This window comes from Vitis vinifera, chromosome 12 (assembly GCF_030704535.1).
Source record: "Vitis vinifera cultivar Pinot Noir 40024 chromosome 12, ASM3070453v1".
Classification (NCBI taxonomy): domain Eukaryota; kingdom Viridiplantae; phylum Streptophyta; class Magnoliopsida; order Vitales; family Vitaceae; genus Vitis; species Vitis vinifera.
Genome location: NC_081816.1, coordinates 24,284,598 through 24,297,366, shown reverse-complemented (window position 1 = coordinate 24,297,366; position 12,769 = coordinate 24,284,598). Strand labels below are relative to the sequence as shown.

Here is a 12,769-nt window from a genome sequence, read left to right as displayed (position 1 = left end):
AATGTTTTAACTCTTCTTACCATGAATCATCCTAATGATTTGTGTTAGGAAAAACAGCACAAGATCCATATATTTTTAAAGCATAGTAATGGGATGAGAGAGATGGTTCAAATGCTGCCAACATTCATAATTAGTCTACCAAATTTTTGTTTGGAATAAAAGAAAATAATAAAAATTTGTCATTGGATTAATACCAAAAGAATTAGACTTTTTGTTTCAAGACAAAGTACCATCATATATTGTGTTTCTATGATATCATTAGGCAGTAACATTATTATTGATACACTTAAAAAGTTGAAGGGAAAAAGTGATAAAAAGAAGATTAAAAAAAATAAGATATAAGTTTAAACTCGAGACAGATTTTCCTTATGTAATTATTTGAGTTGATTCGTCTTTTTTTTTTAAATAAAAAATAAAAGATATTATTTCATACATCGTATCATCAACAAAACAAGACAAATCAAATTTATTTTTCAATCATTTTCCTCTCTTTTTCTATTACTTTTCATAATTCAAATAGAATCTTAAAATTTATCAAATAAACTACACTAAATGCATAGTTTTTTACACCTAAATTAAAATTAAAAATAAAAATAAAAATAAAAATTGCTGCATGAATTATTTGAAAATGAAAACTAGAAGAATATTCTTCTCTACTTAGCCAAATCCTTATGTTAAGGGGCTTCAAATATTACTAATGGTGATGTTTAGGCAAAATATACATATGGATATCATATATGACTTGATTAATTATTGAATAATAATAATAATAATAATAATAAACTTATAATAATGGCTCCTAAAAGTTCCCTAAAGACCATTACTTAATTATTGAAAAAAATGTATTTATTCAAATGATAACTCCACTATTTACATAATATTGTCTAATTAATTGATCAAACATCTTTAATCCAATTTTTTTTTTTAAATTTATTTTAAGTCTACTTAAAACAACTATTTATGAATAGAAGCATTGCAAATATGGTTTTTCATTTTATTTATTTTTAAATAGGCACCATAATTTAAAGAAAACCATTTTTTTGTTTAAACCTAACATATTAATCTACGCTTCAATTAATTAATGTCATATATTGTAAAATAGTTATAAATATTGAAAGTATTTGTGATGCCAGTTAATCGTAAATTAATTGAATAAATCAAATTCATATAATGTTTTTTTAACTTAAAAGAGTTTGAGATTCTAAAATTGTTTCAACGATACCATATCTAGTTGTTTCAACGATGAATCCATCTTAAATTAATATAACAAAGTTTTATAGTGTAATTTTAACGTAAAAATATGTTAGATTCGAAAAATATTTCAATGATACCACATTTAGTTATTTTCTCGATATTCATTGGAAATAAGGAAGATAAAATCTCATTTCAAAATCTTATGAATATGTAACAACAATCAATATTTTATTTATTGTCATATTAGATGATTTTATATTTATTAATATAATTCATTAATAGATGGAAAAATTTATACAGTACATTATGCATGTGAATTTTATTGGTATTTAAATTCAAAAATATATTTAATATATAAATTTCATTAATTTTTTTCAAATCATTCCCTCAATATTTTTTTTTGGGATTTGAAAAAATATTTGAGAGGAACCCTAGATGACCTAATAGAATACTTTATTGAATTCCATTTTCCATTGGAAGAGAGAAGGTTGGACTAAAACCAAACAGCCCTGAGATACAAGTATGGGCCCACAAGGCGTGGGACAACCAATGAAAAGATGCCAAGTGTTGTGAAAGAAGAACAAGGAATTCATGTATATATAGTGGGCATAGGGGATGGGTGAGGGTTATAGAGAATTGAGAAAAATTGAGAGAAATTGAGAGGAGAAATCAACCCAAATTTATCATTTAAAAAAAAAAAAAAAAAGAGAAAGGAAATTCATTCAAATTTATACAAATTTCCCAATTCCATTTCCTTCAATTCACAACAAATTGATTGTTTGATAGTGAGAAGAGGGACCCTTTTCCCCAAATTTGTTTGTGAAACGGGAAGAAGAAAGAAACCCTAGAAAAGGGGTAGGGTTTGTCTGAATTGTGTTGTAAGAATTGGAATTGAATAAGCCCCAAAGTTGAGAGGAATGGAGGGACTGCCACCACACCCGGTACCCAGAACTGTTGAAGAGGTCTTCAGCGATTACAGAGGCAGACGTGCCGGCTTGATCAAGGCCCTCACCACCGGTTCGTTTGCTCTCTTCTCTGTGTATATATATGCATATGGTTTTCTGTTGTTTTTTTGTGTTTTTTCCTTGTTTTGTTCGTATTTTGATGATTTTGTTGAATGGGTGTTTGTGGGTATTGCAGAAGTTGAAAAGTTCTACCAGCAGTGCGATCCTGGTAAGTTATTTTTTCTGCTTCCAGGGTTATTTTGATTTTGATTTTGATTTTTATGGGACTTGTTATAGTTTTTTTAGTTTATGGGTTTTCCTTATTGCGAGTTTTAGTTTATGGTGCTTTTTATGACTCTCCACTGTTTATGATTGTGCTGAGTATTTCTCTGATTACAGCATTTTTTGACTGGTTTTGTGGGGTGTTTTCTGATTCTCTACTGTTGAGTGTTTCTCTGATTAGAGCATTCTTTGACTGGTTTTCCAATGTTGTGTGTTGTTTTTCAAAGTTTTATTTCAGTATTTGGAAGGCTTTCTTTCTTACTTTTCTGGTTTTCCAAGCACACAAACAACACCCTCCTCTTGATCATTGAATTTTGGTTTCCCTGTCTCTTCATGGTCTAAAACCCTAGCATCTTAAGGGAGAGTGCATTCACTGCAATCATGAACATGGGGGACATGTGGATGCATTATTGATGAAATGCAACTGCGATCATAGGGTCCACGTGGTTGAATTATTCAGGGACTTCAGAATGAACCGTTAGCTATATTTTTTGCGAATTGATTATGATTTTCTGTCTGTGCTTGTTTTCTAGTTGTCTTGTGGTGTTGACATTTTCTTTGGTTGTACTCTTTGTTTTACTAATTGATTTCAAATAAATGTAATTAATATATGTCATATGATAAATGCTTGTCCTCCAAATAGGGAAAGATATCATTTGTTAGATTGGTTAGCATTCATAGCGAGCCACAATTGGTTACTTAGGCAGCAATCTTCCACAAAGCTAAATGGATAATTGCAGAAACTACTTGTTTGGTATTTGGTAAAGTAGTTGGCATGGCTCCCTCGGATTTGGGTGATTGCAATTGTTGATTAAACAGAAATGTGATTCTATCTTCTAGAGGGGATATGAAGTTTATTTTGTATTCATTGTTTTCATAATGGGAATACAAAGCTTATTTGATGTAGGACATGTGGCCAATCTGTCTACAATGTGGGGGAATTTATTCATTTCCATAATATATAATTTTTGTTGTAAGATTTATAAGAGTGCAGAATAAACAAGATATAAAATTTTGGAAAGAAGAATGGTGGTAAGTGAGAGACTCTTTATTGTAATGTTATTGGAAAGGCAAGTAATGAAAGTGAATAAGTATTTTCTCATGTTGCAAATTATTCTTTTAATTATTAATGTCAAAATAATAAATAGTCATAATATTACTTCTTGATATCAAAGCTTTGAGAGAATGAAGAAAGCCTTTTACAATATTGTTGATGGTTCCTGTTATAGGTTATTTGAGTTTTTTTCTTTGTTGTTTAACTTCCATTTTGGGGTTTCAAGAATCACTGTTTTAATCTGTTTATGCTCTTTGGCACCTTTTCTTGATTTTCATACTTATTTCTTTATTCTCCTGGCTGTATATATGGTACATTTCTTAGGATTTTCTGTATTGATGTCTTTATATTATGTTGTATTTACATCTCTTGCCCATGTCCATGCTTCAGAGGTTATACTAATCCATGTTCTTGAAATTTGAATCCACCATATGTGATCTGGGGGTTTGATTCCAGAGGATGGAATTAAATGAATCTGCCCAGATTTGGTTATTAAGGGTATATTACTTAGATTTTCTCTTTGTCAGTTTAATGCTGTTCAACCCATTTAATTTTTATTTTTTGCTTCCTTGCATCGCACCAATGCAATGTTTGGTTTGCATATAGCTGTTTTCTAGGGCTTCTCTCAGGAATTGCTGGAACATTAAATTTTAATTTTTTGTTTCCCTGGATCGTGCTGTTTCTTTTACCCTCGATTCTTGCCTCTCTAGCTGTTAAAAGACATGATTAATTAACACCATAATTATGATAACCAGTTTGAGTGGTGAAGTACGATAATTAAGTTTTCACATCTTTACCTAACTTTGGAATATTTATTATTTAATGTATTTTACACGGTGATAGAAGAATCAAAATCAGTCTGAAATTATTTACCATCTTGTGCTTTCCCCATTTCTCATGTAATGTAAACAAGTACTTTTTATGATTGGGGATCATTCTATGGTTATTTTATATTCACTTTTTACATTATCCATATATATCTTATGTTGGCATAAATGAGTGCAACTTGCTTATTTTGGATGTTTGTAAATTTGTTCTTATAGAGAAGGAGAACTTGTGTCTGTATGGACTTCCAAATGAGACATGGGAAGTTAACCTGCCTGTTGAGGAGGTACCTCCTGAGCTTCCAGAACCAGCATTAGGTATAAACTTTGCTAGGGATGGGATGCAAGAGAAAGACTGGTTATCACTGGTTGCTGTGCACAGTGATTCATGGTTGCTTGCTGTTGCATTCTATTTTGGTGCCCGCTTTGGGTTTGGTAAGAGTGAAAGGTAACACTTTTTGGAACTTCACTGAAACTTTCCTGTCTTTCTCAATGTCAAATTTCAAATGTTTTTTTGTGAGTCATGGTGGTGAAGTATCTCCAGTTCTCTATCCTTCTGCTTGAAACCTTACTTTCTTTTTTAGGCTTTATTGTTTACTTTTTCCCCCATGTGAACTGTGCATTATTTTCAGCAGTCCTAACAATTCCACTACATTTGGCTTTCAGCAGCACACTTAGTGTTGTCAGTGCCTTAGTCTCGCTTCCAATGTTAATTAAGAATGCACAAACAATATCAGTCGGTTCCTTTTTTCACACTCTTTCTGCTACTCCTAGACTCTCTTCCATACATTTATTTTTTATGTTTTACCTAACATTTTTTTCCACTCAATGGAACTTAGTTACATGGATAATGTGAACATGTGGAATTTAATTCCTGAATATGTATTTCGTTATGTCCATACTGTTTTGGTTAATCCATGTATAATCAGTGCAAGAAGGTACATATTCATTCATTTTTGGACCTTTATCCAATCCCATTAAGATGTGATGCCACTTCATTTCCACCTTTTTGGTAATATTTTTGCTTTGTATACTGGCACCATTCACTTGTACCTCTAAATATGAATGAAATAAAATGGGATATTTTTGTTTCTGTGATAACCAAATGGTCCTTTTGTGAACACTCACTGCTTTTTTTTTTTTTTCCTTCATTATTTCTAATTTAAATTAATTTATTTCATTTGATGGTTGTCATCTTGAAAATGCATTATTACTTAAGTTTCCATAGAATGTGCGCCCACTTTCAGTGATAAGATGATGTTAAATTTTTTAGCTTGAGGATGGGAACCTAAGTGCATCATCACTTTGATTACGAAGTTATAGGGTTTAGTGATTTTAATCTGCTTGGAAGTTCTCTCATGATCTTTTCCTTTTCATGGAATTCTAAAAGACAGCTTTTCTTTTTTGTTAGTTTTTTTACTTATTACTTTTTATTGCAGCATTGATACTGATTTGGGATTCTGGTGAAATCCAACTACTATACAAGAATGTAGTAGCAAATTTTGTACATTTCGGCTATTGTATTGGTCTTGTGGTATTATTCTATATTTCTAGGTGTGTTAAAAATGGAATTTGCTACTGAAGGAAATAGTGGAGATGGATAAGCATTAAATTATGTTATATCGTTATTTTAGAAGGAACACCATTGTGCATTAGGAAGTTGTTTGAATGTCATGTTCTCTCTTTTTTTAAACATTCACCTACTTGTTGAAAAAAGTGGAACAACATGTTTCTTGTCTTCTCCTTGCTTCTGTGTTTTTTTTTCCTTTTTCCTTTTTCCTTTTCTTCTTTACACCTTACTTTAACAATTCTAAAGGTTTTTGGCCATATTACAAGGGCCCCCCTCCTTTTTTCCCAACAACCCAGTCTTTTCCAACTGTTTAGAGTTTAGACACCTCAAGAATCTCCTTATTTCAATTTTTAAATCAATGCTTTCAACTTCTTTGAAGAAACAGAGCTAGCTTTTGTAGGAAAAGGGCCTCCACCACCTTGAACAAACCTTCCTGAGCCACAGGTTTTCAAACCAGAAAGCATTCTTCCTATTTGCTAAACCATTAGAACCCTCAGAAATAGGTGAATGATCTGGCAAAGGTCTTGCTAATAGATATTGAATAGCTCTCAGAAAATGTGCCTCTAGGTTCTCAGGGAAAAGTATCTGTCCAGTCTAGATGATGTGTCCTTGATTGTTTCACTGTAGTTGGATCAAAAAGGTTATTACTTCTAAAAAAATCATTACATTCATAGTGTTGACAAAGGTTGCATCCTTTGTCCCAAATAGTCACAGCCCCATGACAATCCCCTTAGGCGAAGGTGCCATTCACGAATCTCTTCTCACCTCTTGGCGCGTCTTCTCTAGCTTGTTTCTTGGAGAGTGAGATATCTATTTCTCATTCCTTTAAGGTGATCTTAGTTTTTACTTTGCTATGTTGCACATTTAACACACAAACCTTCCAACATAGAAGTTACATTTTCATGGAGAAATTAGTTATCCTTTTCCCTTCCCACCTACTACTCTCTTCTCAACATCTCCAATCTTTTCTTTTGATGAGGCACTTGAGCTTGCCCAATTTCCTTCTTGATCTTTCCTTGAGCTGATATTTTCCCTCTTTCCACTTGATGTTCCCCAATCTCTCCATCACTGCTCAATAGCCAAAGAACAACTGAGAATCCTCTTCTTCAGAGCTCTTGAAGGAGAATTCCCAAATACTTGTTTAATGCCTCAATAGATTTGAAGATTCACTTTGAGCTTCAATATTGACCTCCACCGTTACCCACCCTTGCTTTTCAGCATTGGCAGTATTCTCCTTTTCTCATCTGATTCTGCTATGAGCTATAGTTCCAGGTCCACAATCCAACAGCTTCTCCAACATAAGCATATCTACTCACCCATTCTCCCCCCCAACCATACCCTCAACCTGACCACTGCACTTGCCAGAAATGAACACCCTGCTTGCCCACCCATTCTGCACCTTAAATCCCAGCCTTCTTGGCTGGTCCCCACCCCCAAATCAGAAAATAACCTAAGCTCATTTTTGCTACCTGTCCATGTACTCATCTTATAGATTCCTATATCCTTATCTGAAAGGGCTTCATGGTGATCAATACCAAAAACTCCATGTGCATTCTTTCCAGTTTCCACATCATCTTATTTCTTTTCCAGACATGAACCCACCACCTCTGTGCTTCCTTCCAACCAGATACACACTGGGGAGGGACCTTCCTTGAAGCTCTCTGAGGATAGAGAACCAGTGACTTATCTATGTTTGGCCGCATTGACTTATGTTGCTTTACTTGGGCATATTCTCTTTTACAGTGTAAATTGCAATGTTGACAGCATCACTCGTCATGCTTCATTTTAAGTCAAAATATGTTACCCCTATTTCTCATAAATCTGCACATTGTGAATCAAGTGCTCAATGCCTTGTGGATGAACTCTCTGGAATCAAATCAACCATGAAGCATAAATATTCCTGAACAAAAGCCAATGCTGGGCCACATTGGAAAGAGTAACTAGAAAACATCCCTGAAGTCCTTGAAGATATTGGAAGCCTTTCATACCCTAAAGGAAGAAACTAATACTGAAGAAATATGGTTTCTTTAAAGTTCAAAACCAAATCTAGAAGGTCTTTTGATACTCCATGATTCTAATTTCAATCGAAATTGCAATTTACAGGAAGAGGCTTTTCCAGATGATAAACGAGCTTCCAACCATATTTGAAGTTGTGACAGGAGTTAAGCAACAAAGAGATATGTCTGGTAATCACAACAACAGCAACAAAAGCAAATCAAGTGGGAAGATGGTAAGGAGCAAACAATTTTACATAATTGCTTTTTCTTTATTTCCTGCATTTATCATTACTTGTATCAAGTTACTTACCTGTTGCTTGTTTGGCTGCTTTAAACAGTCTCGGCAACCTGAACCCCAGACCAAGGGAGTAAAGGTGTCTCCTCCATCCAAGGAAGAAGACGAGAGTGGGGACGAAGATGCTGAAGATGATGAACAAGGAGCCATCTGTGGAGCTTGTGGGGATAACTATGCTAATGATGAATTCTGGATTTGCTGTGACGTGTGTGAGAAATGGTTCCATGGCAAATGTGTTAAGATTACACCTGCAAAGGCTGAGCATATCAAGCAATACAAGTGCCCGGGTTGCAGTAACAAAAGGGCTAGAGTTTAAAATCTAGGTTTTGAGGTTGGAGAGAAACATCAATTGAACAAAAGACATCTAAGGGTTAGAAACTTTTTGGATACTATTTGCAAGTGAGGAAAGACAAGACAGTGCTCCATTTTAGTTACGAATTAGAATGCCTGCAGATGGGATTTTTATTTTGCTACTCTTTTCTGTTACCTGCTTTATCATGAGATAATTGGGAATTGTGTTTTCAAATACTTCTTAACCAAGACATGATATATAACAGTTTCCTGCATCTCTTCTCAGTTTGATTTGGATGTATATCATTTGATTTCTGCATAAATTTCCTTGATTACTTCTATGTTATCTGAGCATGGTGTAGAAGTTGGTGCATGTCAGCTAGTACAGCAAGTCTTTATTTCGTGTTACATCTTGTTGTAATCCATGTGCTTACTGTTAGGTTTTCTTATTGTAATCACAATTTATTAGGGAAAAGCCACAATTACACTCCGTATTGGTAGGTGGGTCAAAACTGAAATCAGTAATTTACCTTTCTAAGGTGGTGGAGAGGGTTGTTGCTTTAAAGACCAAATGATTTGAAATGCTTGTGAATGGATTATATGTTGGTTATAATGCTCCTGAACATGATTTGGTTTGTAAAAAGTTTTGGAAATAGGAGAGGTAAGCTAAAGACATCAAGGCAATGCTAATCCCCTTTTTTTCCCTTGTATGATTTGCCATCTCAACTAACATCAACACAATATTCGATGCTCACCTTTCTATTAGTGAAAAAACAGCATAGTACCTTTTGTTCTCTCTGTGTATGAAACATCATGCTCTGTTAGTCATAAAAGCATGCTCATCCTCATTCACTGTGGGAAAGCCATGGGGTTGTGCCACTCTTTGTTCTTTCTAATTGGCATCTCTTGGGTCCTCCTTTGGTGAAAGAGTTGCTAATTTGTTGACTTTCAGGTTCTATGAGCAGGAAGAAAAAGGCTGGCTCGGAGAAAAGCTTCTCTATGCCTGTTCTGAACAATCTGATGGAAGCATAATCAAAGATCCTTTGAACAGGTGCAACACTCGGATCAACTTCTTGAAGATTTCCTTATTTGTAGCTTTTAGCATTGGTCTCGCCAGATTCTTCAAGCTAGGCTTTATTGAGTGGTTGTGCTCAAAATAGTGTTGTAAATGTCGTTACTTTTGATTGTCTTTTTGCCTTTTTGCCTTTGGGCTCTTTCTATACTTCCCTTCTACGAGGGTGTCTTATTTGCCTATCCAAAAAAAACACAATAGCGAAGAACCTGTCATTATGCTTATTACCAATAGTCCTTGCAAGAGCATAGTCCATCATTGAAGCAGTGAAACCTGTTATTATCCCTCACAATGATCACTCTTCCCTCCAACTTTGATATCATCTTAATAGCAGTGTGGCAATCCCAACACACCCTGAGGTTCTTCACCACCCTTATCACTGCTCCTGCTTCACTCACTAGAAGAGCATAGCAAATAGCCAATTTTTCACTATGAGTCCCCACTATCTCTTCCTTCTCTTCCTCCTCGACATCCCTCAGCACACAACTCTTATCAGCTATGTACCCAGCCTCCCTCATCTTTTTCCTTAGTTCTATCAGTAGCTGGTAAATATCATCTGATCTTTCATGGGACCTGTCTGCTACTATGAACTTATGCAGCTTACCGCCATATTCCACCCAACTCCATCCAGTTGTCTTCTTCACTCCTCCTTTCTTCATTGCTTCTCTGATCCTCTCAACATCCTTCCACCTCCCTGCTGAAGCATATATGTTTGAGAGGAGAATGAAGTTTCCTGAATTGTCAGGTTCGAGCTCAAACAGCTTGTTAGCAGCTAGCTCCCCAAGTTCAACTTGTTTATGGATGCGGCTAGCATTTAGGAGAGACCCATAAACTCCTGCATGCGGCTCCATTGGCATCCTTTCCATCGTTCTTTTTGCATCTTCTAGTTCACCCACTCTGCCTAACAGATCAACCATGCATGCATAGTGATCTATAGCTGGATCCTTGATGGACTCAAAGACCTTTCTGCCTTCTTCTAGTAATCCTGCATGACTGCATGCTGTTAGGACTCCAATAAATGTTACCCGGTCTGGTTCAATACCGCCTTCTTTCATGGTGGACATTAGGTTGATGGCTTCCACTCCATGGCCATGAGCTGCAAAGCCCGAGATCAACGTGTTGTAGGAAACCACATCTCTTGTTGCCATTTCCTGGAAAACCCTCTTGGCATCTTCCATGCTCCCACATCTAGAGTACATGAAAATCATGGCATTGTGTCCTGATATGCTCAACTTGATCTGGTTTTCAGTTAGGAATCTCACAACCCAATTGCCCAGTTCCAACGCTCCAAGATGGCCACAAGCTGAAATAACACTCACCATGGTCACCTCATCTGGTGTCAACTTCTTGGCTGTGATCATTTCTTTGAAAAGCTCGATTGCCATGGCAGATTGCCCATTTTGAGCATAACCAGCAATCATGGAGTTCCATGTGACAACATTCCTTCCAGGCATAGTGTTGAAGAGCTTCCTGGCTGAATCCAAATCGCCAACTCGCATATATGCAGAAATCATAGCATTCCAAGTTACTGAATTCCTGTACGCACCCAGCTCATCGAAAATCCTCCTAGCAGCCCCAATGCTCCCACACTTCGCATACATGTCAAGCAATGCCGTCCTGACAAAGCAATTCAATTGAATCCGCTTCTGATGGAGCGTCCTGACAAGTGAGGCTGCGAGGCAAGGATCCCCGCGCGATGAACATGCAGAAATGACAGTGACCCACGTCGTCTCGTCAGGTTCGATCCCTGCATTCACCATCTCATCAAACAGCCTCAACGCTTCCTCTGCAAGCCCATTCTGGGCATAACCCGAGAGCATTGCATTCCAGGACACCACACTTCTCTCAGGCATGCAGTCAAAGTACCTCCTGGCAGCCTCCAAATCCTTAACCTTGGCATACCCTGTAACCATAGCAGTCCAAGTAATCACATTCCTCTCAGGCATCACATCAAAGAGCCACTGCGCCTGCCCTTCACTTTCCCACTTCCAGTACCCAGAGACCATGGCATTCCAGTCCGCCACCTTCCTTTCATAATCAGGAATTTCATCAAACACCTTCCGGGCATGCCCAATTGGACCCAACCTGGCATACATATCAATCACCGCATTCCGAACAAAGGCATCAGAGCCATGACCCAGTTTCAGCACATGAGCATGGAATCCAATTCCGCCAGTGCCTGCGGACTTTATCAAGATGGGGTACACAAACGCATCAGGCCTCACACCACAGCCCTGCATTTGTTCATACATAAGCACCACCTTGGCATGATCTTGGAGGTGGGAGTAGAATCTGAGCATGGAGGTGAAGACAAAGACATTGGGGTTGAGGGTGGAGTTGAAAAGGAGGTGGGTGTAGTGGGGTGGCGCACGGAGCCGCGTGCAGTGGTTGATGAGCAGTGCCACCCAGTAGTTGTGGTGGTGGAGGGAGTTGTGGATGATCTGTGCATGGAGCTGCCTAAGATGATTGAAGTTGCCTACTCTGGAGGCTATGCTACCCAACTCTAGCATCACATCAACTTCACCATTCTCATATTTTCAGGTAAATTTGCCCTTTAACACACTGCTATCAACACCTTCCATTTCAGGATGGTGGGTGTACTGAAATTTGTCCACAAATTCAAGCTTAATGTTAACGATTTTGTACATTTTCCAACTTTGAATCAAAAACCCTTTGAGCTATGAAAAATTTAAGTTACCAAAGAAGTACTTGAAAGAACTTCTTGTATCCAATATTGGAAATGTATTATAAAATTTAGAATTATTCCGTTAAAATGGTTGAAATAATCTTTATATTTGTGAATTTAACCTATTTCATATTTTTGTTCTAATAGTAATTTGTTTTTAACCTAAATGTCCTTATTTATTTTTAGTATTTACATGTAAGTTTTAAAAGAAATGTTTATTTTTATAAAAAATAAAATAAAAAAATATGAGAATATTTTTGTCAAAATGATTAAGAGTTAGATTTTTAAATTTGAGTTTTACTATTTTAATTAAATAACCCAAAAATTTAAGTAGTAATTACATGATATAATTTTCTTATAAGGTATAAAAGGAAATAAAAAAACTAATTTTTTATATTTGATTTATCATAAAAAATATAAAAGAGAAATAAATATAATTAAAATTAATTTTAAAATGATATGTTTTTAAAATATTTAATTTTTATATAAGAAAAAAAATAAATATATTGAATTTTAAATAATATATAAAAATAATTTATTATTTTTAAAAGTATATTTTT

The 12,769-nt window shown here is 35.7% G+C and overlaps 2 protein-coding genes across 2 annotated transcripts; one reads left to right on the top strand and one right to left on the bottom strand.

Moving 5' to 3' along the window:
* Window positions 1–1,814: 1,814 nt before the first annotated feature.
* Window positions 1,815–8,739, top strand: LOC100259036 (PHD finger protein Alfin1). Its single transcript, XM_002271538.5, has 5 exons — window positions 1,815–2,211; window positions 2,335–2,367; window positions 4,518–4,746; window positions 7,972–8,098; window positions 8,204–8,739. The coding sequence occupies exons 1-5, from the start codon at window positions 2,112–2,114 to the stop codon at window positions 8,474–8,476; spliced, it is 762 nt and encodes a 253-aa protein (XP_002271574.1). The 5' UTR covers window positions 1,815–2,111; the 3' UTR covers window positions 8,477–8,739.
* Window positions 8,740–9,126: 387 nt separating this feature from the next.
* LOC100264414 (pentatricopeptide repeat-containing protein At1g14470) lies at window positions 9,127–12,325 on the bottom strand. The gene has a single exon (XM_010659603.3). It carries the CDS (start codon window positions 12,031–12,033, stop codon window positions 9,748–9,750), a length of 2,286 nt encoding a protein of 761 aa, XP_010657905.1. The 5' UTR covers window positions 12,034–12,325; the 3' UTR covers window positions 9,127–9,747.
* Between the last annotated feature and the right edge of the window lie 444 nt (window positions 12,326–12,769).

Excerpts from the sequence above, each read along its gene's own strand:
- LOC100259036 (XM_002271538.5), top strand. The coding sequence starts at position 2,112 with ATGGAGGGACTGCCACCACACCCGGTACCCAGAACTGTTGAAGAGGTC. Across the intron at positions 2,212-2,334 it reads GATCAAGGCCCTCACCACCG|AAGTTGAAAAGTTCTACCAG; the intron begins GTTCGTTTGCTC and ends TGGGTATTGCAG. Across the intron at positions 2,368-4,517 it reads CTACCAGCAGTGCGATCCTG|AGAAGGAGAACTTGTGTCTG; the intron begins GTAAGTTATTTT and ends TTGTTCTTATAG.
- LOC100264414 (XM_010659603.3), bottom strand. The coding sequence starts at position 12,033 with ATGCTAGAGTTGGGTAGCATAGCCTCCAGAGTAGGCAACTTCAATCAT.